Genomic DNA, 25,417 nt, shown 5'->3' with positions numbered 1-25,417 from the left:
AGCTCTCCCCACGAATGGACGAGAGCAACTGGGCATTTCTGCCCTGGTAGCCTCCAGCTGGGGGCGACACATTTGATCATCGCCCCTTGGGTCCCTGAATAGACATGTGTCACCCCTTCTGCAGCCCCTGCTCTCATCTCACACGGTGCTCACTCCCAGCTGCTCTGAGGAATGAGTGCACATGTCTTATGAGCCATATATTCTGTCAGACCATTCCAAGTATGCCTTTCAAATGGGGGGGGGGGAATCCATTCAGCCTCATTTGTGGCATGTAATAACAGGCAGAGGTAGAAAGCTGGTTGAATTTTAATAGACAGTGAGCATTAGTATTAAAATTGAACCTATTAAAGAAAGAAAGAAGAAGAAAAAATAAACACAGAAAACCCCAAACCTCAAACTCAGTGACTTCAAGTTGAAATTGACTCATAACTGACCCTCCAGCCATTTTCCAAGTTCGGAAATGGCATGCGATGAGATTGTCCATCCTTCTCCTTCAGAGCCACTAGTGGATTTGAACAGCCAGAGAGGTGTAGCCTTGGCACTACTCCCTACAGGCTACACCTCTAATACTCCTTAAATGAACCTACCGAGGCGAGAAGACTCTCTCACTTTGCTCCACCCCATGGAGTACTAAAATTGTCTTTAAGAGTTTGACTTTGACCAACCCCCTGTGTTGTCTTCCTTCTTTCCTGGCTAGTTATGTCAGGCTGCCTCTGTTCAGTCAGTGTTCCCATTCCTAGATTCATGCATAGACCCAGAAGTAGACTACAGGAAGAATTTCTTATTTGCCACTTTAAGGTTTGTAATAAATTGTCAAGATGAATAATATTATTGAGTTGGAGTTTGCACCATAACTGGAGCTCTTACTGTCAAGATCTAATATCTCAGAACAAAAGGCAGAAGTTGCTTCAGAATGTGGACCCTTCTAATGAAGTTCCTATTACTCCACACCCAAAACTGATATGGGGGTCTGTTCCAGATAGGCTCTGGCAGATGTCAGCACACTTCAAGAGGCTTACCTGAGCAGGGATTCATGAGGGGGCCATTTACTGGGTATGCGCAGGATTAAGGATGAGGTGATGAGACATCCAAAGACTGCAAAGATAGGAAACTGTTAACCATTCCTAGGGTCAAAGAAACAAAGGAAGGGAAGAGTGTGACAAAATAGAGCCAAACCTGGAGCTGTGGAAGGACAGCCCCTAGACAGGAAAGAAGTATGGTCATTGCCAAGCCCATGGGCAGGTAGAGAGGGAGCAGAAGAAATATGCCTTTTATCGACTGTTTCATTAGCCAACATTTCACATTTATGACTACAGTGAAGAATCTAATTCATCTTCTGCATGTTAGTGACATATACCTAGTACTAATTCATGCCAAAGTGCAAGGTGGGAATAACACTGGCTGTGATGTTTAATTTTATATGTCAACGTGGCTGGACCATTGTTCCCAGTGGTTTGGCAGTTATGTAAAAATGCAATTTGACAGTTACATAATGATGTCATTTGTCAGTTATATATATATAATGATATCACTTGATAGTTAACATAATGATGTCATTTGGTGGTTACATAATGATGTCATTTGTCAGTTATATATATATAATGATATCACTTGATAGTTAACATAATGATGTCATTTGGTGGTTACATAATGATGTCATTTGTCAGGTGAGTAATGATGTGTGGTCATCCTCCATTTTCACATAACTCTGATTGTACATGTGATCTCCTTTATGTTTATATAAATCTGATTTTCACATACTGGCCTGGTCATTAGAAGCTAACCATGTTGTTAAGTGAAGAACAGGTCTAAATACACCAACCTCCTGTCTGCTAGTGCCTTTCATTTGTCAAACCCCATTAAAAGTGAGAAATCCTGGGGAGGCAGTTCATGGAGGGTTTCAGAGCATAGCTCAAGACAAGGAAGGGTGGAGTGTGGATCAAGGGGAACAAATAGTGCCCAGACAACAGCAGATGGTACAAGGGAGCTTTATTGAAGATAGTTACGTATCTATGGAAACCCTTCCCTTCCCAAGAGGGTCAGTGAAAGAGAGGAAGACCCTCAACTAGGTTAGATTGACACAGTGACTTCTGCAATGGGCTCTTGTGTGTCAGAAAGTGTGAAGATGGCACAAGATAGAACAGATTCAGATCCTTGTGCATAGGGTGGCAATGAGTCGTACTTGACTCACCGGCACCTAACAACAACATGGAAACTGTTCTATGTCAATCTTGACCCATGGCATTAGGAGAATATTATGAGGACAAATGACCTCTATCCTAGTTTGGGGTGGTTTTTTTTTTTCACCCCAGGGTCCTGCAAAATGCAGTAGTTACAGGAGAACAAATCCCAGTTTACCAGAGCAGACATTGAGTCACAGAGAGAATAGCAAGAAGATGTGGACATGGGAAGAACAAGCCTTCGGGAGCCACAAGCTGTAGACAAAGGCTGTGATATACCAGCCCAGGAGACTAACCTCAGATAAAGTCAGGCACTGGGTGGGGGCTCATTTCAGCCCCTGGCAGGAGCATCTTCCTGAGTGTAGGGCTGCTGACAACGTGAGACAACAGGTTCCTCATCGTCACAGGTCCGAAGAAGCCAGAGAAGACAGCAGACTCGAGTTAGGTAGATGACTTGGGTTCAAATTCTGATTCTGTCACCTAGTAGCTAAATTAACTAATTAACCTGAGAAAGTTAAAGGACTTCTCTGTGCTCTTATCTCCTAACTCAAGAAGGGTTGTGAGGTACATGGCTTATCAAAGATAATTCATATAAGGGTCTTAGGACACGATGTGGCTCATAATGACTGGTCACCCAGTGTTAGCTGGGGTTTTACTGTCACGATGGTTTGTGTTCACCTTCGTCAGGATGCTGTGGTTAGAGACCTCACTGCCTGAGATGAAAAGCCATCCAGTCTGTAAAGTCTACACTCAGTTCAAACCTGCTAGCTGAGGGATAGGAGTTGGTGAACTTAGAAGTCTGTTTCTTTATCAAGCAAACAGGGATAATACTGATTCTTCACAAAGATGCTGTGACTTAAAGATGCTAATTCTTGAAAATATAGCACCAAACACATAGCACATGCTCAGTAAGCAATAGTGCCATTGGGATCAATGACATCTGCAACCTTCTTAGGCTAACGTTCTGCTCATTCTTTGATCTTAATGTTCTTAGCTGTGTTGTGTCTCCTCTTTCTTTCCCTCTTGTCTTCCTACTTCTCTCCTGTCCATCTTCCTCCTCCCCAGGCTAAAGTGGATAATGAGATCCTTAATTACAAAGACCTGGCAGCTCTCCCCAAGGTTAAGTCCATCTACGAGGTACAACGTCCTGACCTCATTTCCTACGAGCCTCATTCCCGATACACGTCTGATGAGATGCTGGAGAGATGTGGCTATGCAGAGGTATCAAGTCCTGCCCCGCTGGGCTGCTGGAGGAGAAGCGGTCCCTCTGGGGTCCCCAGCTCAGTCCATCACAAGTGGTTTGACCCTCACAGTGCTGAACACAGGGTCTTTGAAACTGAAACTTAGAGTCACTATTTCAAAATCAAGGTATTTCATCCAAACACCTGATTTTCTGGCTTTTCCTGAAAAGTCAGAGTTGGCAACCCTGAAACTGCATCTCTAACATCTGGAGATGGATAGCATTGGTCTCCTCTTTTATAAAATAGGAATAAATTGACTTTATTATTTTTTTGATGATGATGATGCAGATGATGATGCGGCAGAGGTGCAGGGACAGCTAAAGAAGAGATTTCCCGCAGGGCACAGCCCGTAACACATAGTGCACGCTCAATAAACGTGGTCCTATTGGGATAGGCGGCCTCCACGACTTTCTTAGTCTGGACAGGAAATGAGATCTCCAGTCTCCCCAGTCCATGTTGACTCCTAAAGGTAAAGGCAAGAGCCTTTGCCTGTTTCACCCTGGAGCTGTGATTTTTCTTACAGTGGAGGTATTTTCTCATACCAGCTCATAGCTCTCATTTACATCTCTCTCATTTACAGGCTCTAGGTGCACTGAGACGTACTATCCCTGCAGAGGCATGAGTTTTGTGTCTGGTTTTAATGAGAGCAAAAGACACTTTAACAAATACTCTGCATCCAGTGGCTTTTGAAAAAATTAAATGATTAGTCCCTGAGACAGATGCTTAGCATTTGACTTCCAAGCAAAAGGTTGGAAGTTCACGTTCGCCAGAGGCACCTCAAAAGAGAAGCCTAGTGCTACTGTGCTTCCCAAATGTCAGCCATTGGGAATTTTAAGGAATGCAATTGTGCTCTGTCACGTGGGATCCCCATGAGTCAAAATTAATTCCACAACAACTGAGAGGGGGAAAAATAGCAGAAAGCCTGGAGACAGCAGGCCGACCACTGCACTAGATGTCCTGCTGGCTCTCCAGCCCCACCCGGGCCATCGGAGAAGCAAGTGTGAGCAGGGGTTCTGACCTGGTGGGAAAGAGAGTCGTGGCACCGAGGACAAGTCCCCTTCCTCTCCAAAGGGATTGGGGGGCCCATTTGTTTGGAAAGAAGTCTTCCTGCCATGTGAGTCAAAGCTTAAGGGCCTATTGCTGAGGCTGTCCGAGTGCTGGGTCCCTAAAAGGGCCCAGGAGTTTGGGAGAAGCCGATTGTTCTGAAGTCTGGGCTTACAGGCTATCGCCCCCCCCCCCCCACCCCCGGATTTGCTTTCATCAGTAAATGCCTTGTAAAATGTAATTACTTGACATCATTTAAGCATAGGGAGATTTCACAGAAAGTTTTCATTTCTGGCTTCTTTTGAAGGCTGTTTCTCATGCAGCTGCCCTTAACCTGCTGGAGCTGAGGGACGGACGGATGCCTCTCTCTTTAAAAGATGAGACCTTCACTCTATAGCTCATCCTTCTCCGGGACCTTGTTGGGCCCCTGCATGTGGTCCCCTGGCCATGGTCCTAATGAACCACAGAGGGATCTGAGACGTGTAGAAAAACTAGGAAGGGTCATGAAAATGATGTGATGGAGAAGCTGGGGACCACAGCAGAAGCCTGCCATTTCCTCCCTGACAGGCTGCATGGTGCAGCTCCGTCCTGGGCCCTGGTTCTCCCATTTGTGAAGGGTTTGCATGCTCAAGGCTCGCTGCCATTGGTCTGGGGCTCCAGAACACTGGGTCCAGCTGTGAGCTGGAGAGGACGCCCGAGGGGCAGCAGCGGGTCCTCTGCTCAACTGTCTAATCAGTCTCCTTCCTCTTTTCCTCCTCTCTCTCCTTGGTGTCTCCTCCATGGCTACCTTCAAACTCTTCGCTTCTCAGTCGCTGGGAACTTTATCTCCCTACTCCCAGGTAACTAAGCTGATTTGTGGAGACCTCTTTACTGACTGTCCTTCTCAGCCCCCAAAGACCCTAAGCCTTTATTTAAAGAGTTTTCCCCAAGCTGGGCAAAGAAAGAGAGCCTGGGCATGACCCAGAGGAACTGGTGGGGGCATGAAGGATGAAAATGGCTGGGTGAGACCTAACGCACCTGTTCTACCAGATATGACCTCCCTGGTCCTTCACCAAAATTCGGGAGACTGGCCCTGGGTCCAGTCGGGGGCCTGAGAGTGACGAGTGAATGCCCTGGGGATTCTCTGCTGTCCTGCCCACACTGTGCTTGGAACTTCAGTAGTGGGCCTCTGGATTCAGGAGTCTGCAACTTCACCTGCCCAATGACCCTTGAGCCACAGGCCCTCTTCCTTGCTCATGACCGCCCCCCTTATCCCCGCAGGACATCTATGAGAACCTGGACCTCCGGCAGAGACGGGCCTCCAGCCCAGGATACATCGACTCCCCCACCTACAGCCGGCAGGGCATGTCCCCCACCTTCTCCCGCTCACCTCACCACTACTATCGCTCTGGTAAGGAAGGGGAGCCCCGAAGAGGGAGAGGAGCAGAGGGGATAACGTAGTGGCTTAGTGTCCCTGGACTGCAGGGATCCTCCGAGACCTGTCCCAGGGACGACCCCTGAAGTGTGTGACTACTCAGTGACCACTAGGCCTCACTGGGCCCCAGCAGATGCACCCTGCTGGGGAGCTCACAGGGAGGGGATTCAGGTGCTGTGAAGAAGCAAGAAAGTATTTCATGAGCTGCCAGGAACAGGGGGTGGGAGGTGTTGCCAAGGGTAGCAGTTAGCTGCAGTGCCCTGGTGGAAACTCCTCCACCTTGGTCTTACCTGTCACACCAGGGGTTGCACAAAGGTTCACACAAGAGTCACACAGAGGGCCACGCCAGAGGGTCACACAGAGGGTCACACAGAGAGTCACACTAGAGGGTCACACAGAGGGTGATACCAGAGAGTCACACAAAGGGTCACACCACAGGGTCTCACCAGAGGGTCACACAGAAGGTCACACCACAGGGTCACAGAGAGGGTCACACAGAGGATCACACAAAGGGTCACACCAGGGGGTCACACAGAGGGACACACCAGAGGGTCACACAGAGGGACACACCAGGGGGTCAAACAGAGGGTCACACCAGAGGGTCACACAGAGGATCACACAAAGGGTTACACCAGGGGGTTACACAGAGGGTCACACTAAAGCGTCACACAGAGGGTAATACCAGAGGGTCTCACAGAGGGCCACAACAGAGGGTCACACCAGAGCATCACACAGAGGGTGATACCAGAGACTCACACAGATGGTCACACAGAGGGACACACAGAGGGTCACACAGAGGGACACACCACAGGGTCTCACCAGAGGATCACACCAGAGGGTCTCACCACAGTGTCACACAGAGGATCACGCAAGAGGGTCACACAGAAGGTCACACAGAGCATCTCACCAGAGTCCCTTACAGAGGGTCCACAGAGGATCACAGAAGTCCTACTATAGGCGTGGGGCCTGAGACTTATCGCTGCGGTGGAGGAAAGGAGCTGTTAAGGGACGGGCCTGGGTGAGAGGGGTGGGAAACTAAGACAGGAAGATATATTTCTGAAGCTCCAAGGAGTTGATTTTGATGACCCATGACCTCTGACTTTGGGGTCAGGCAAGGAAGCAGGGTCACCCCTGTTCCTGCGGACTTGCATGAGAACACATGCTTCTCCTGCCGGGGCCTGAGCACGCAGGTGCCCCAGCCACCACACCACCCTCGCTGTCATCACCTCCCTGCTTCCCAGCCGCCACTGCATTAATGCCTGTTTTCTCTGTGCCTCTGTTCTCTCTGGGGACCACTGCCTGCGTGCTCCAGGGCCTGAGAGTGGCCGGAGCTCTCCATACCATAGCCAGTTAGATGTGAGGGCCTCCACTCCGACCTCTTACCAGGCTCCCAAGCACTTTCACATCCCAGGTAGGCGCTGCCCACCCGAATGCCTGGCATGGGTGCATGCTCCGTGGGGTCGCTGGGCGCCAGCACCGAGGAGAAAGGAGCCAGTTTCTGGGCCCCTCCCCAACCAACTGTCCTCACTAACCCCACCTTCAGCCCCATAGCCACATGCTATAGTCCACCCAAGTCCTTCACGTGGCAGAGATTTGTTCAAGGTCTTGATCAAGACCACAAGAGTCTGGAGCAGGTCTTCAGAGAGTCAAGTCAGTGAAGAAAAGCCACAGGGGCTGAGCAGGAAGTGCCTCTGATAGCTGAGGGTCGCAGGAGATGAGTCTGTATAACACAGTGTTGAAGGTCATGGGCTTTTATTTCACATGAGTTGGAGGGGGTTTTTGTGTGGATGCAGATGAATATTATTGGTGACTAAACCAATAAGTAGATAGATGCCTGCCAAGATACGTGTCATGCACATAATAATACGGGACAGCATGAAGGTCCTACTGGGGTCCGGGAAGCTAGGTTAGGTGAGGTGCTCAGAAAAGGGTGCTCGGAAGGTGACACTGAAGCCAAAAAGATGAGAAGGAGCCAGTCTCTGAAGTGTGGAGAGTGGGAAGCCCTATAACAGCAGCCACTGCCTCCCTCTTCCTGCCCAGTGTGACTGACTAGAGAGGGTGGGAGATGGGGTGGGGGCTGGGACATTGAGAGGAACCCCGGAGGTATAGTGGGTAAGTGCTCAGCTGGTAACTGGAATGTCCAGTTTAAACTGACCAGGCGCCCTGTAGGACAAAGACGAGGTCGTCTGCTTCGGTAAAGATTGACGACCTCAGAAACCTATGGAGCATTTCTGCACTGAGTGTCAAGACCGAAGCGGGTTTAGATTACGTTGGACGTGTGATCTGGACGAGCTCACACCCTGAATTACAGGAAAGCTAGGCCTTTATCCCAGCCACCTCGGTCGAAGCTTGGTTTTTCACTCGCCACTCTGTTTTTTTCTGGGAACATATCTGCTCTTTCATCTAGACCTCTCTCAACTCTCCTCTGAAGGACCCCTCCTGACCACTTCTGAGGGAAGGGGAGGGAGATAATGCTGAAACGTGGCCATGGCACCCTGGGGACTTCCCTGTGGAATGAGGGGTGGCTGTGGGGTGAAGACAGTGAATACCTGCCCTGCATGGGGTCCTGCCGAGCATGTGCCCACCTGTGCCTGCATGCCCACCTTTCGAGGACCTCCCTCTGCACCACCTGAGCCATTCATTTCTTTCCCCTCCTGGACTTGGGATGTGTTGGTATGATGTTGGAAGCTCAACTTTGTGAGGAAAAGTTCACCAAAAGAAGGATGGTGGAACCTTTAAAAGTTGCTGAGCATCTCTCTCTCCTGAGATCAACTGACCAACTGCTGTCTCCCTGTCTCCTTGTCTCTCCCTGTCCTCCCCACTGTCCCCTCTTGCTCTCTCTCTGACAGCTGGAGAAAGTAACATCTACCGGAAACCCCCCATCTACAAACGGCATGGTATGGTCTGAGGCAGGCAGGGCGTGGCCAGGCAAGGGGAGGGGAGGGCAGCGTCACCAGGAAAGTCACAGGGCTGCAACTCGGTCCCTTCTGGCTGGCCACCCACCAGTCACTCAAGGTGACACTGAGGAGCAGTGCAGTCTTTATTTTGGAGGAATAACAAAGGCTGTGTCCCCTGACTACCTTCCACCTCCTCCACAACCTCTGCTTTACATGCTTTCAGGTGTCCAAAAGTCCACCGTCAAAACAGTGCTTACAAAATGCACATACCCAGAGCGGGAGGGAAATCACACTCCTAGCAATTGGTACTCAAACTCCCCATCTATTAGAATCACCTGAGAAGCATACAGATTCCTCGGCCTCATCCTCGACTCAGTCAGATTTTGTCTCTGAAATGATTTTTCCACAAGAAGCCTTCACAGCGTGATGGTTAAATATTCAGTTGGTAATCACAGTTCCTGAAGTGAGTTGCTGATTGCGATGATCCATGAACTCTGGCTTTGGGGTCAGACAAGGCACATGGGATTGCAATGCATGAGAATCAACTGGACAATTGGGTTTTTGTTCTCTTTAGAGAGTCTTGGACTCTAAAGGGGCAGCTAGTACCTTCTGTCTCCCTCACTTGCCTAAAACTCTGGCCAGGATCCAGTGAGGGGAGCAAAGTTAGACCATCGTGTGGTCTGGCGGAAGCAGCTCTGAACCAGGGGTCTGCCCTCGGTGAGGGGCAAGTGCAAGTGTAAGTGGTGGCCTGGGGGCTTAATATCCTGAAACTTGGGCAGTTATCAGCAGCGCTGGGATTTAGGGTGACTTTCTGGACCCATACATGCATACATGTAACTATGGAGGGCATGCATTATTAAACACCCCCCCCCCAAAATGACCACAGACAGGCACCTTCTCCAACAGAGATAATATGGCTTTCTGTCCAAAGATGGACCCAGGCTTCACAGGTCTATACAGAAATTTTCAGGTGCCCCTGGAGGAGGCTCCCAGCCCGGGGTGGCTTAGAGCTTAGGGTCTCAGGAGCCGGTGCCACTGTGGCTTAATTCCCGAGATATGGAAGTGGCGCCCTACTCATTTCCACAGCCCCTCTCTGCCCTGGCCGCCTGTCACTCCTCTTTGGGCTACTCTAATGCCATTGCTCTGTAAGTATGTGTGCCTGTCATGGGTTCAAAGGTCACCTCCACTTGTGGACTGTAAGTGGAAACCTTGAAGCTAGACCTGACCCAGCAAACCATTGTAGGCACTTCGCAGTTGGGGAAGCTGAGGCAGAGAAGGGTGGGATGTGCCGTGTTACACCTCAGTTAAGTGGCAGAGCTGGATCAATGCCTAATTCAGCTGACTCCCTATCTAGTGCTTCTTGTTTAGGGTCAGATGGTGTCCCCAAAATAGGATATGGAGTTTCAGCACAAGGAAGAGGTTGACCTAATGTAGTGTGCATGATGTCCCTGCTGATTCCTATCCAAAGGGATTCACATCCACAGCTAGGCAGATGTCTGTCTAGAGGATCTGGAAGGTAAGAGCAGAGGCCCCACCTGGATCCTGTTCAGTCCTACTTCATGAAACCATGACCTTGATGTTCATGAAGAAGAGACCTGGGAAGCCATGGAAGAAGCCCCTCAGCCAGGATCTGGTTCAATCTTGCACTAATTTACTTGGGCAAGACCTCTATCTGCTTCTGGGATTCAAGTTCCTCGCAGTAGAATGAGGGATTAGCTACAATGCCTTTCCAGGTCCATTTCTCCATGTCCCAGGCTTGCCCACCAGATTTCCTCATGGTCACAAGGCGGCCTCACATCTCCAGGCTAGAGTCTGACGGGGGCAAGGAAAAAGGTGGACAGTCCCAGGCAGGACTCTCCCTCCCTGAAGCTCTTTCCTTGGGTCCTTTACAGGTGATTTGTCCACAACAACCAAGAGCAAGACAAGTGAAGACATCAGCCAGGCATCCAAGTATAGTCCGGCCTACTCACCAGACCCTTACTATGCTGCAGAGTCCGAGTACTGGACCTACCACGGGTCTCCTAAAGGTACCGTGCCCCTCAGAGGAACCAGGGTTAGACCTCATGGATATGCTGTGGACACACACAGTTGGGAGGACACTAGCCCAATCCCTCACAATATTTCATTTATTCACTCAACAAGCATATATTAAAGACCAGCCGTGAACTCTAGGGTTCTACTGTTGAACAAGGCAGGCCTGGCCTCTACCTTTGTAGGGGTGACATAGGTCCCAGATGTGAGTGGAAGGAAAGCTAATTTTCAGCCTAGGATAGGATAGAAACTTCTTAGCTAACCTAGGAAGAGAAAGGAGGAGGAGGTAAGTCAGCCAAGAGTGTGAAAATGTGTGCTCGCTTTGGCAGCACATACACTAAAATTGGAACGATACAGAGAAGATTAGCATGGCCCCTGCGCAAGGATGACATGCAAATTCGTGAAGCATTCCATATTTTCGACCCTGAAATGAACCAGTCTGTAATGAAGGCTAACTCCTAACTCCTTTCACCTACAAATTTAGTCTTTGGATACAAAGCTAAGTGGATAGTCCTTACGGAGGGACTGTTTAAAAAGAGGCAGGGAGAAGAAAAGAAAGAAAAAAAAAGAGTGTGAAAATGTATGCACCGAAATCCACAATGAGATGGGGGGTTCCACTAGGAAGAAGGAGATGTGATCAGCTCACTTGAGTAGAGCTCTGAAAAGGGAAAGCAAGGCCAAAATAACGGCTAACACAGAGCCTTGGAGATTAGGGTTAAGACTTTGATGTTTCTTCTAAAACTAAGGAAACCAGTACAGTTGATGACATGATGAGCTTGTGCTTTGGGGAGACTACTTCTTAGGGTGAAAAATGGTTGGATGATAGTAAGGAGAGAATGTGGGAAGGTGGCAGGCACTTCTGGACATCTTGGCAAAGCATAAGGTCTCAGTGGGGCCCCAAGGTGCCACCCACCAGAATTTCCATCAAGATCCAAATGATGAAACACATGCCTTTACTAACTGAATGCTCATTCTGAACAAAAGTTTCATGCAGAAATTACCCTGATCTTTCCCCTCACATGAGTTTTCCACCTTGGAAAGGAGGTGAGATGCAAACAGGTAAGCCAAGAGATAAAGCAGACAATGATGAGGACCCATGAGAAGTACTAAGTGGAAGACCTCTCTGAGAAGCAGACAGAGAGTTTCTTTGTCAGGACTGCTTCCGTTGCAAGATAAAACATCACCAACACTTCTGCATGGCTTAAGCTGAAAAGGCTTGCTCTCGCTCGTGTCCTGGATGAGCTGTGGTTGTATTGACTCGAGAGCCGCTTGAGTCTAGAGGGAGAATGAATGTCATCAGGACTTGGGCTGCTGTTCTGGGAGAGATTCCGTTTTCATCAAGACAAGACCTCTGAGGTCCAGGTTTACACCTGCTCTTCTTGTTAGACACCATTGACTCGACTCCAGGTATGAATACAAGCCTGATGTGTAGCAGAACAAAACACTGCCCAGTCCTCTACCATCCTCACAACTGCTTTTACGTTTGAGCCCATTGTTTGGGGGCTTGGGGGAGCTTAGCTTATTGTTAAAGTCAATCCATCTTTTTGAGGCTTGTCTTCTTTCTCACTGACATTCTACATTAGCATCATGTACTCTTACAGGGGTTGTCTATTCTGATATAATGCCCAAATTAAATGAGACAAAGTCTTCACTTCTAAGAAGCATCTGACATCTTAGATTTTCTAAGGCAGCTTGAGAAGACACAGTATTATGACAAATGTGCAAAACCTAGGCGTTAGAAAATTAAAAAGAGAGAACATAATTTCTCAAGTTGAAAGAACCAAAGGAAAAAATCCAAGCCTCCTGTTTCAATACCAAAGGATTCTGTGGGCAAAACATTGAATGATGCAGGAAGCATCAAAAGAAGATGAAAAGAATACATAGAGTCAAGAGTCACTGTACCAAAAAGAACTAGTCAATTCTCAGCCATTTCAAGTGATTGCACATGATCAAGAAGTAATGGCATTGAGGGAAGAAATCAATGCTTTAAGGGATTGATGAAAAACAAAGCTCCAGAAACTGACAGGATGCCAGCGGATAGGTTTACAACAAGTAGACACTGAAAATGCTCACACATCAATGCCAAGAACTTTAGAAGACAGCTACTGCTGCCTGACCAACTGACTTAAAAAGATCTATCTTTGTATCTATTCCAAAGAAAGGTTATCTGACGCTTACTTACACCCTGCCCAGTAGAAGGGTAACTCTCCCACCAGTTACGGGAAAAGTCTCTGTGTGCAAGCTTGTCCACTGGGCTGTCAGCCTCAGCTGAACCTCACAGTCTGATAATGGGAAGCAACTGTGGACTGCTTGGTCTAAGTCTCTCATCCATTGTGGACAAACATTTGGCCAAAGTACACTTGTCACTCAGCCAGAAATTGGTCGAGGTGGGAACGAGGGCAGGCTGGGTGGCGGGTGCGGGCTGGACCTGATCCTGTCTGTCCTCGGCAGTGCCCCGAGCCAGGAGGTTCTCGTCTGGAGGAGAGGAGGATGATTTTGACCGCAGCATGCATAAGGTGAGCAGCTCCAGCACTGAGTAAGAGGCTAAGAGGGTCAGTGGCTGGGAGAATTTTCAATGGTAAGTGACAGCAACCAAGTCCAAGTTGACGTAGGCATCATAAAAGAACTGTATTATTTCTTAGAACAAAAAAGCCAAAGGGTAGGATTATCCTCATGTATAATCCTGTATAATCAGGAAGAAGCTGTTTTTTTAAAAAAGTCCACAGAGAAGCTGGCTGCCTCTTCCCTCTTCCTGGCTTGCTTCTGTTTGGCGTCAGGCTCAGGCAGATTTTCTTTCAAGCCAAAGCCAAGTGGGTGCCAGTAGCACTGACCCATTGCTGGAGAGAATGTAAAATGGTGCAGTCATGGTGGAAAACAAGCTAGTGGTTCCTGAAAAACATAGAATTATCATATAACTCAGTAGGTATATACCCAAAAGGCTTGAAAGCAGGTACTACTCAAACAGACACTGAGGCATCAGTGTTCACTGCAGCAGATAGAAACAAACACAAACTCACATGAGCAAATGGATAGAGGAAATGTGGTACATCCATACACTAGAATATTACTCAATCTCGAATCCATCAGAGGCTCCGCTGCATCTGAAGGACAAACTCCTCCTGTGCCAGACAGATCCAATTTGACAGTACACAACAACAACAACAAAAGAATATTATTCAATCATAAATAATGAAGACCTGATTCCTACTAGTGCACAGATGAACCTTAAGCACATAACATACTAAGGTAAAGAAGTCAGGCACCAGAGGTCACATAGGAATTCTGTTTCTGTGAAATACCCAGACTTGACAAAAGCATAGAGACAGAATGCAGTCATGATTCTGGGAAGCAGAGGAGGACCAGCTCTTTAATGCACACAGGGCTTTGCTTTAGAGTGGTGAACATGTTTTAAAACTGGAAAGAGGTGAGGTTGTACAATATTGTGACTATACAATTAGTTGCTTTCAAATAGTTAATTCCATGCTATGTGAATATCACTGCAAAAAAAATTAGTTAAAGGAAAATAAAAAAATATGTATGCTAGTAACTCCAAAATGAGTTTTGGGGGAGGCTCTATTTTTCTTGGCTAGACCCATCTGCCCAACATGGAACCAATCACTGTGGCCAGGATGACACCGTTCTGTCATTGGCCAGGCTTACGTTTTATGTCCAATAGACTGCTTTTGGAAGAGTGGTGATTTTCAGCAGAAAATATGAGTTCTGCAATGAGGGAGGGATGCTAGAAGGGGAAAATGCCAAACGCTAGGAGGTGAGATGACACAGCTTTCTCAGGACTGTCCATCCCAGAGTTCTATGCTTCTAACATCATCTCACCTCTGTCTCAGCTCCAGAGCGGAATTGGCAGGCTGATTCTGAAGGAGGAGATGAAAGCCCGGTCCAGTTCCTATGCCGATCCATGGACCCCACCCCGGAGCTCCACCAGCAGCAGGGAGGCCCTGCACACTGCAGGCTATGACATGTCCCTCAATGGCTGTAAGTGCTCCCGTGGGGCTGACTCCTCCCCACTCCACCTGTGAGACTCAGCCTCCAGAGCACTCCACTGGGTCTTGATAGAGCCTCAATCTCATGACTGCCCTGTATTAGGTGCTTACTTTGATCCAAGCATCTCATCTCTCATAGCATCCCTGTGCTGTGAGTGCCATGACCACTCCCACCTTTTACAGCTTTATTACTGAGACCTAGAAAGCTTTGGTAACTTGCCCAAGGTCTCTCAGTTCATAAGTGATGGATCTGAGAGTAAAACCAGATCCATCAAACTCCAGAACACAGAGACGAGATTTGTCTTCTAGTTGAGGGTCTTCTAGTTGTACAAGCCAGCATTCTGCCTTGATGCCAAGAATATGGAGGTGAACAATTAGACAAGGTACTTTCTCTCTTGGAAGCTGATATACTAGAGCAGAGCTTGGCACATTATAACCCATGTGCCAAATCTGGTCTACTGTCTGTCCTTATAAATAAAGTTTTATTAGAACATTGCTATGCCCACTCATTTGTGTATTGTCTACAGTTGTTTAAAGCAGTTAGAACAGTAATGAATAGTTGCACCAGATCAAATCACCTGCAAAACCCAAAATATTTACTCTCTGGTTCATCACAGAAAAGATTTGCTGACCCTCTTCTAGAAGTTCAAGAGCCTGACTGCTAACAAAAATGTCAACAGGTCAGCTCCAAGGGAGAAAGATGTAGTTAGTATTCAGCTTCCATAAAGATTTACAGCCTCAGAAATTCTGTGAGCTGTTCTACTCTGTCTTAGAAGGTCTCCATGAGTCAGAATACTCAATGGTAAAGATTTAGGATTTCTTGTTTGTTCTAGAAGAAGGAGACAAACTGTAAACATAGTTAGACAAGTTGATAAAATAATTTTGGAAAAATGCCACCTCCTCTGGAAAGCCTTCTCCAGTCGTCAGACACTTCCACATGTTACACAGCAGAGCGCTGCATGCGGTCTTAGATCATCAGGCCTTTCATCTGTAGAGCCACTGAGTGGTCACTGAGTTGATTCAGACTCATAGCAACCCTATGGGGCAAAGTGGAACCACCCCGTAAGGTTTCCAAGTCTTTATGGAAGCAGACATCTTTCTCCCACAGATGATTCAAAACTCACCAACCTTTCAGATAACAACCAAACATATACCCACTGCGCAGCAGCTGACCACAAACTGCTCTCACCACCGGGAAAGTACCTACTAAGTGGCTGAGCAGATGAGCTTCTGCGCCTGTGTTTCTGCGGCACTGCTGAGCGGCACTGTTTGCAATCCTGCCTCTGAGGTTTGGGCAACTCACCAGTGCTGCTCAAAATTCAACCCCATTAAACAGCATCCAGGCAAGAAATATCAAGAAGCACCTGCCATGCACAAGGTGCTGAGGTGTGAGACACACTAGGGCCAAAAGTGAACAATCAGAAACTGACCACTGGGACATGAGGACCCAGCCGACATGGCTTAGTCACTAGAACCGCCCATCCTCTACCATGTCTCTCGCCACTGTGAACACTAACTGACCTCTGGCTTTTCTCTATTGCAGCCCCTCGGTCCCACTACCTCGCTGACAGCGGTATGTCCTCCCTGCCTTCCAGCCCTCTGTGTCCTGTGAGGGCCAGAACAGGGTCCACCATGGTTCCCTTCTGATGACCAATCAACACAGATGTCCCAGCACATCCTTATTTCAAACAGTGCACCTTGTTGTTTTTATTAGATTGTGGGGACCCCAATTTTTGATTCCAGAACCAGGATTGAGTATAAAAGAAGTCTAAAAGAGAGAGAGAAAGTGAGACAGAGCAAACATCTTCCACCCACTTGGGATCCTCCCTACTGGTTCTGGATGGGAGCCACCAGCTTGATTCCAGTCCCAGGACTTCTGCCTCGAGCACCCTGAGGCTTGAATGTAGAGGTCCATCATGGGAAGGTAGACATGTGCAGGTCAAAGCCAGAACAGAGAGTGGGTGCCTCCGTGGGCCCAGATTTCTGATGTCATGTGAGGAAGAGAGCACAGAATAACAGAAGTGAAAACTGGAGGCCAGTTAGGAAACTGCTTTAGGCGTGAAGCGCCTCATTGACAGTCAAGTCATAAGTCTAGCCAGTGGACAGCAGTTGCCAGTGGTCTCTGACAGCACCCCTTATTGCTGGGTTGGGTGTCATTTTGGCCATACACGATCAGATGTTGTTGCTGTATACTGTCAAGTTGGAACCAACTGGTAGCTGAGCCTTCAGGTTTTCCAAGGTAGTAAATTGCATGGGAGGAAATGGTCCATCTTTCTCCTTCAGAGAAGCTGGTGGATTCAAACCACATGCCTTTGGGTTGGGAGTACAGATCCTTAACACTAGTCCACCAGCCCTCAGGACAGATTATTGGCTTTGGTTTACTATTGATTGATCTAGTTTCTTTTTTTTTCCCAGATCCCCTCATCTCTAAATCAGCCTCCTTGCCTGCCTACAGGAGAAACGGGCTGCACAGGGTAAGTAAGGGAAGGGGCAATGCCTGGATGCTCACAGCTTGGTACTAGCTACTTATCCTGGCAGTTACTTATGAGTGAAGCCTTAAGGGAAGGAAGGGTCAAGAGAAGAATGGACTCTCTTTGTGAAGCATGCCGCCTGAGAGAGGCTAGAAAACAACCAATACTCAACAAGGACTTTGTTCCAGGCCGGGTACTAAACTCTTTACCTGCATTAACTCCTTGAACCTTTATGACTCTGGGAGGTAGTTACTATTGTTTACCTTATTTTGTAGAGGAAGAAATAGAGGTACAGAGAGGTGAGGTGCCCTGCCCAAGCGCTCCCACCCAGTTAGTAGAAGGGGTGCTGGAACCCAGGCCACTGACACCCCAGCCCACCCTGGCTGCCATGCTCCCCTCGCCTCTGACATCACTGTGGTCTCCTAGGCTCCTTGCATGATGATGTCAGCATGAGAGCAGGAAGTGGTCTTAAGGTCTGTCATGAAATTCCAACCTTGTTAGCATGAGGAAAGGCTGAGCAACTGGAGGAATGACCCAAGGAAAGGGTAGACACATTGGTAGATCCTAATCTCTCAGGAGTAACTAAGTGCTGGGCACTTTTCCCAGTCCTGGGAGGCTGAGGCTCTGGGTCTTGGGCTCCAGTTGAGAAGACCAACAATGAATGTTTATATTTGATGCCATGGTCATTATAGGTGCTAGGAAGAAAATCTGGGCAAAGGGAAAGAGGATGGTCAGAAAAGGCTGAAAGCAAAACTGGATTCCCCGGATTAAGGGAAAGGTCTCACTGTGAAAAGGGGGAGAAATAGCCTAGAAAAGACCCTGTAGGGAGGGTGCAGTGGGTCTCAGCCGGTTGTGGCCTGACCGTATGAGTGACAGGAAGCTGGAGCAGCTTGTCACGAGGGTCAACCCACGGGGCTTCAGTGGGTCTCCAGCAGCTATGCTGTGCAGCCTCACTTGGCCAGGAAGGGTTTTTTTCTTTTCTTATTACTGAGAATATACACAACAAAACATAGACTAAGTCAATATTTTCTACACGTATAAGTCAGTGACATTCATTCCTCAGGCCCTGCAGCCATTCCCACCCTCCTTTTCCTATTGTCCCTCCTTCATTTACATAAAATTAACATAAACTCAGGGTCCTCAAGCATCTTATCTTACCTTTCAAGTTACTGTCAGTTTGATCCTGAATATATGGTTCTTAAGAATCTAAAGCACTCTCGCTTTCCCCTAAAAAAAAAGAGAAAGGAAAAAAGAAAAATAAAGCACTCAAGGTAGGCAGTCTTTATTATTAGTTAGTTGAACTATTGTTTGATTTTAAGATTTCAAGGGATACCTTTGGTTTAAGGTTTAAAGACGATCTTAGGGCAGTCATCCAGGCTCAAGGACTCCAGAAGCTGACTCTGTCAGGGGTTTAGTGGGATCCCTTCAGCCGCCTGGGCAAAGGGACCACAGAGGGACAGGAGGGGAAACTGGAGCCTGGTTAGGGAACTATTTTAGGACAAAGACATGAGAAGGATCAGAGCTAATAAACCACCATCTGATGAGGGCACACAGACTCTGTCCTCACTGACTCAGAATGCAGACATTCACTTGTTCAAGCGTTCACCCAAAGAAAGTTTATTACCTAAGCCAAGAAGCAGTCTGGATATTTGATAAGTGAAAGGAAAAAATAGCAAACACTTTTTCTTTTTTTTAATAGCACACAAAATTTCGTTTTAATATGTTTAAGAAATACACGTGGCTCATGCATTTTTCTGTTTAACATGAAGTAATGGCTTTGTTGGCGGCCATGATGATAGTGGTGTTTTGAAACAGCTGTGGTAATATATTCACACATTCATGTTATTTAGTCCACACATGGGGTTGCTATGAGTTCAGGGTGACTGAATAACAGCTAATAATAATCCATCTAAGAAAGTAATTTATCCAAATTTGATCCAGGAGGATGAGATGAGAGGTTTATGTATGGTCATTTGAAATGATCTCACTGCTGTCTAGTCAGAACTGACGAGTTACTGACCCTGAGGGGGCTTTCAGTGGTTGTCTACTATGTGGTTGGAGATTTCCCATCTTTCTCCCTCAGGGCAACTGGTGGATTCAAAGTGCATGCCTTTGCCCTGTCAGCAGTCAGAAAAAATTTCTATAAAATGAGAAAGAAAAAAAAAATCTATGAAATGCTAAAAGTTAATGAGGGCGATAGGAAAATAAAGTTGGGGGATTGGACTTCAAAAGACAAAGTGGCATTTTTTAAATAGAGTAAATGGCCCGGACCCCATAGAAAAGGCAATATTTGAGCAATGAAAGGAATCAGGAGATGATTCTTTATTGAGCACTGACTATGTGCTGAGTGTTCCAGTAGATGTTGGGATATCGTGGTGAGTTAAAATCCTCCACATGGAACTGAGGCCTCTGAGAGGGTCCCAGCACCCACTCAACTCTTGGTTTCTGGAGATGGTGAGAATGTCTGGGGTAAAGGTGAGCTGCTGTCAAGCCATCTGGCTTCTGTCTCCCTGCAGACACCCAGCGCAGATCTCTTCCACTACGACAGCATGAATGCAGTCAACTGGGGCATGCGAGGTGAGTGTGGCCCCGCGTGTCTGCAGGGAGGGCACCGGGCCCATCACGGGGATTGTAGGTTTCCCCACTCTTCCACTGTTGCTGACCTTCCGCCAACAATCGCTTCAGATTCTGTCTGAACCGCAAGTTCTCATTCCCTTTCACATCCCATCCCCTCACTTATTCCCCCTCTATTCCACTCATCCTTTCCAGTGAAGCCTCAGGTGACATGCCCTAGGCCATCTGTTCCATGTGGCTTCCCAGAGTCAACAGCATTCCATCCTTTCCATGTCTCTCAACTCATGTGTCCCCCAGCCTCGGGGGAGAGGAGCATGCCGGCTATACTTCAACCCTCATAAGAGTCCATGAGCATCATGCTTTGTGCCTGTGATGCCCCTTGGCAGCCTCCACCAGTTCCTACAGCCTCAGGAGAAAGCTCCACCCATAGGCCTCCACTAGGAGCTAGAGGGGCTCACCCTTGGACCTCATCATTACAGATGATTACATTATAGAACTTCTCTAAGTTCTATCCTAAATATCTCAACAGTCATCTCCCTGCTCCCACATCAGTCTGACCCCTACCTCCAGTCATCTTCTGTGCTCATACCAGCCTTGATCGTATCCCAGGGTGAATTCAGCAAGGACAGGGGCTCCGGGTGGTCATGTGAGAGGAGAGGAGGGAGACAGAGGCTCGTGGAAAGATTCTAACAAAGGCTGGAGGGTTTCCATTGTGTGTCTCTCTTGTTTTCTCTCTGCAGAATACAAGGTAAAGGCTGTACGTAGACCCTGAGAGTCTCTAGGACCCTGTTAGTGCTGCCCTGGAGACCAGCAGGTGGTGATAGCACTGTCTCTGCAGGGGAAATAATATGGATAAGTAACTGCAAGGATCATTTCAAGACAAGCATTTGCCTTCCCTCCTTGTCCAGCATTCAGCCCTATGTCCCTTGACTCTTGGTATCAGACAGGCTGCCAGACCTCATGGGCTCTCTGGAGGCTCCCCAGTGACCAAATACTGACAGTTCCATTCTGGAGGCCTTGCGCCTACATCAGTGCCAAATTCCACTAAGTTTAGCAATGCTAGGGAGCCTCTGGGGAGAAAGTATCATGGGGCTGCTTGGCAACCCTTAAAGATGGCAGTCCCAGCCATTCCTCCAGACTTGAGTCTCTGACCTCCTCCAGATAGAAGAGGGAGCCCCAAGAACATGGCTGAAAGAGACAAGCTCACTCCCCTCACCCAAACCAGAAACATGCCCTTCCTTCCTTCCTCACCAGATCTACCCTTATGAACTGCTGCTGGTGACCACAAGGGGAAGGAACCGACTGCCCAAGGATGTGGACCGGACTCGTTTGGAGGTAAGTGGAGAGAACTCTGAGGGAGCTTTTGAGTTTGAATGGATTCCAGAAGTTTCCTGGATCAACCTATTTGAGAGACAAAGTCAGGGGAGAAATGGCTTTAAGCTCACGCAGTGTGTTTACACTCTCCAGCATGGGCCTAGAGGTTTCCTCTGACCCTGAATGTTTGTGCTGGTTTACGCTGCATCCTTTTCCATTCAGTTGGCATCTACAACCGATATCCCCACCTGGGCTTATCTTTTTGTGGACATAGAAGGAGAGCTAGATTTGGCCCCTGCCCTCATGGGGCCTAAAGTCTGGCTGATAAAAAGAAATACACTGGTTTCCTGCAGAATTATACCAAAAATGAGTAGTTATGCTAGGATAGGCTGGGAGAAGCCAGAAAGCTTAGGTCTCAAGTCATATGCCTTTGTTTCAAACTCTGATTCTGTCCTTGCTACTCAGGCAGCTTCGGTCAGGTGACCATCTCTGAACTTCCAACTTTTCGTCTGTAAAGGGCAGTTGAAATCCCCCCCCCCCTTAGGCCTGACAAGGGAAGTAAATGGGACTGCACACTTAAAACCTATCACACTGACAGGCACATATTCAGCATTCAATATTGTTTTTATTCAGAAAAGATCATCACATGAGTTGGTGCAAATGGTTAGCATTGCTGCCAAATGAGAAGGCTGGAGGTTTGCGTGTGCCCAAAAGCATTTCAGAGAGAAGGTTCCGTGAGCCTCTTCTGAGAAAACCAGCCCCTGGAAACACGATAAAGCACAGATTCCATTCTGACACACAAGGGATTGTCAGGAAGCAGATTGACAGGAGTCAGTGTAACAGCATTAGGTTAGAGGGTTGGTATAGAAGGTGGGGAATGTGCAGGACTGGGAAGCTCTGAGTCCTTCCACCACAGCCGTACTTGCTTAGCAACCCAAAGAAGTAAATGATTCTTTCCACGTTTCTAACAAGGATCTCCTTGTCCTGCCTCGCAGTGAAGGTCTGTGGTGCTGAAAGGACAGCGCCCACAGCTGAACCATCATTAAGAGAAATACTTGAGGACTTGCCCTACTCTTCTACACCCAGAAGCTTATCTGTCCCTGAGCATCAGAGTCACCCAGGAAGCTTTTTAAAAATGCCAGTGGAGGCCCATCCCACCCCCAGACCAATCAATCACACACAGTCAGAGAGAGGCCCCGGCATGATTCTAATGTGTTACCAGAGCTGAGACCACTGGGCTAGAGACTGCCCTGTTACCAGCTCTAGTTCCGGGAGAGGACTGAGGGGGGGAGATTTTGATACAAGAAAGCTGATTATAGACATCCATTAACCCAACAAATATTTATTGAAAAATTATTCTGTGTGTCGTTTATTGTTATGAGTGGTGTTGTAATGTTCTGTTGAGTTGGAACCGACTCAGAGCTGACCTTCCAGCAGGTTTTCAGAGGTAGTAAATCACACAGGAGTTGATTACCCCTCTTTTTTCCATGGAGAGGCTGGTGAATTCAAACCACATGCCTTTGGATGGGCAGGGCAGTACCAAGATTTATCAGTGAATGTAACAGGCAAAGCCTCCTGCCTTCTTGAAGCTTGCATTCTTTCCCAAGGAGCAAAACACTAACAGGACACAAATTATAAACATCACAAATATTATATCAATTATTTGGTGGTAAATAAAAGAAGATGCAGAGTGAAGGGATCAGAAGTTATGTGTCACGCTGACACACAAAGGGGAGAAGGAGGAGGTGCAGTTTTAAGTAGTTTGAGCAGAGAAGATTTCATTACAAATGTGGCATTTGAATAAAGCCTTAAAAAGTAGGTGAGGGAGTTAACTGTGTTTAAATAGAGAGATCAGTCCTTTGAGTAAACAGTGTTCAGCTTTTGCATTCAGGTCAGCCTAGAGGTGCCATGGAAGAAAGATCTGGCAGCCTACTTCCAAAAATCAGTTCTTTTCTGGTACACTTGGCATTTCTATGAGGTGGAATCAACTCAGCAGATTTATACATAGATACATAGATAATCTATAAAGTACATACTACAGTACTCCCAGTTTCCAAAAGACACTGGAGCTTGGGAGATGAAGTAACTGGGCCCAAGTTACACACTTAATCCTTACGCTGTGACATCTTGTGCAAATGTAAAATGAACAGGCTGGGATTACGTTTCCCAGAAGTTAGGGAGAAAGGAAGTTCGGGCTGGCACATAAAGGGGAGTAGTCTTAGCCCTCAGCAGGTGCTGTTGTAGACACCTCACTTGAGAATGAGTCTCATTTCCGTTGAAATATTGAATGGATTCTGACTCCGGGAGACCCTACAGGATAAAGCAGAACTGCTCTGTGGGGATCCTCGGCTATGATCTTTATGAGAGCAGATGACCAAGTCCTTTTCCCTCATGGTGCCACGGGGTGAGTTCCAACTACCAACCTTTTGGCTAGCAGCCAAGTGTCTAACCTCTGAACCACAAGAGTGCCTCCAGCTTTGTCTGCCACTCTCTTATACCTAGCTTCATATGCAGGTTCTTGAGCACATTAGAGAAAGCCAGCAAGAGACTCAATGATAACTACTAGCACCACCCTGTCTAGAAAAAGACCAAGTAAGTCTTCATTATAGCTTCCCTCAGTCCTCACGAGGAAGGGCCGAGGGGAAAATGCCCTCTTATCCACGGTATTTTCTCAGCCCTCACATGAGTGAAAGTAGACCAGTTCATGGCATGAATAATGAAGAGAGAGCTATCTAGACTGAAGGAAACTGAGAAAGGCCAGCAGCCAAGTGTGATGTGTGGATGTCCTTTGAATCCTTAATGAGTCAACTGTAAAAAGCCATTTTTGAGACTATTAAGGGAATTTTTTTTTTACAGAAGAATGGTGACTCTAGAGAATTTTGGTGTCATTTTCTTACATGTGCTTATAGAATTGTGTGAGGAAATAGCCAGTGTTTTTGAGATGCATTTGGAAGGGGAGATGAATTGACAGAGTGTCTGTCATTAAGTGCTGTGGAGTCTGCCTCCTCTCCTGGCAGCCCCCAGTGACAGAGGACAATAAGAGGGCGTCCTCAGAGTGTTTTTTAAAGGAGTGGGTCGCCAAGACTTTCTCTCCCACAGTCACCAGGTGGATTTGAGCTACCAACCTTTTGGTTAGCTGCCACACACTTCACTATTGTGCCACTGGAACCTCTCTGAAGCAGGGGCTCGACTTTGCTTTGAAATATGACAGCCAAAAAAACCAAGAAATGAAAAAGATCCGTGATACAAATCTTGACAAAAGCAACGAGACAAATTCTTTTTTTTTGTTCCTTGCTGTGTGCCGTGGAGTCAGATCCAACAGGCACAGGAGGAGACTGCCCCTCCTTCTCCAGCAGAGCATCTGGTGGATTTGAACCGTGCACCTTCAGGACTGCAGCATAACTTCTTGCCACTAGGCCACGAGACTCCCTAAGACAAACTCTTGATAATTATGGAATCTGGTTAGTGGGCATGATTCAATGTTGTACTATTTTTCTATCCTCGTGTACTTTTGACACTTTGCATAATATAATATAAAGACTTGGTTAGGAATCCCTTTTCAATGGCACAGGTGATGGGGGCAGAAAGAGCACCCTGAATTTGAAATAAACTCTGCTACTTGCCTCCTTCCTTCCTGCCATCTTACCCTCACCCCTTCTTGGACAAGTTAATACTTAACCATTCGTTGAACTTTAGTTTTTCTCATCTTGAAATTGAATACTTATTATTCTCTTTTTGCAAAGTGATAGAGAAGCCAAACTGAGAAAAAAAGAGTGAAACACAGTTATGCACTATTGAGCCAGAATTTCTCTGTGAATTATAGTGCTAAAAGGAGTCCATGGTGCAGCTAACTTGCTCACTGTTATCCAGAGGTTGGAGGTTCAAGTCCACTGGGAGGTTTCATAGAAAAATAGACCTGGCAACATACTTCTGAAAAACCACCTATTGAAAACGCCAAGGGGCACAGTTCTATTCTGTCATACAGAGGATCACCATGAGTCAATGTTTACTCCAAAAAAATCACTTTTTAAAAAGAAGAAGGAAGATCCAGAAGAATGCGTGTCCTTTGGGCTCAGGCTTCCTGTGCTGAGAACCTCCTAGACAAAGAGGAAAGCTTATGTCAAGACTTACAGTGATCGCCAAAGAATGTTGAACTTATAGATGAACTCGGACAAGGACTTTTCTCAAGAGATGACAGGGAGAGAATACCTTCCCAAACAACTGGCATTGGATTTATAGCTTCGTAAATT

At 47.2% G+C, this 25,417-nt stretch overlaps 1 protein-coding gene across 3 annotated transcripts in view; it reads left to right on the top strand.

The window, feature by feature from the left end:
• ABLIM3 (actin binding LIM protein family, member 3) overlaps positions 1-25,417 on the top strand; it is a 182,103-nt gene that overhangs the window by 154,658 nt on the left and 2,028 nt on the right. For 2 of the 3 annotated variants that reach the window (XM_006893716.1, XM_006893714.1), the window contains 13 exons: positions 3,246-3,401; positions 5,275-5,304; positions 5,726-5,855; positions 7,192-7,290; positions 8,729-8,776; positions 10,669-10,803; positions 13,259-13,323; positions 14,653-14,800; positions 16,352-16,381; positions 17,224-17,282; positions 19,796-19,856; positions 20,594-20,601; positions 21,108-21,188. In XM_006893716.1, coding sequence (XP_006893778.1) covers positions 3,246-3,401; positions 5,275-5,304; positions 5,726-5,855; positions 7,192-7,290; positions 8,729-8,776; positions 10,669-10,803; positions 13,259-13,323; positions 14,653-14,800; positions 16,352-16,381; positions 17,224-17,282; positions 19,796-19,856; positions 20,594-20,601; positions 21,108-21,188 — 1,050 coding nt within the window. The remainder of the gene's footprint in view (positions 1-3,245; positions 3,402-5,274; positions 5,305-5,725; positions 5,856-7,191; positions 7,291-8,728; positions 8,777-10,668; positions 10,804-13,258; positions 13,324-14,652; positions 14,801-16,351; positions 16,382-17,223; positions 17,283-19,795; positions 19,857-20,593; positions 20,602-21,107; positions 21,189-25,417) is intronic. The other variant, XM_006893715.1, reaches the window with a different exon arrangement.

Source organism: Elephantulus edwardii, unplaced genomic scaffold (assembly GCF_000299155.1).
Source record: "Elephantulus edwardii isolate Elephantulus edwardi_28Jun2011 unplaced genomic scaffold, EleEdw1.0 scaffold00130, whole genome shotgun sequence".
Lineage (NCBI taxonomy): Eukaryota > Metazoa > Chordata > Mammalia > Macroscelidea > Macroscelididae > Elephantulus > Elephantulus edwardii.
Note: the sequence above shows the minus strand (reverse complement) of the source record. Positions and strands in the feature narration are given on the sequence as shown.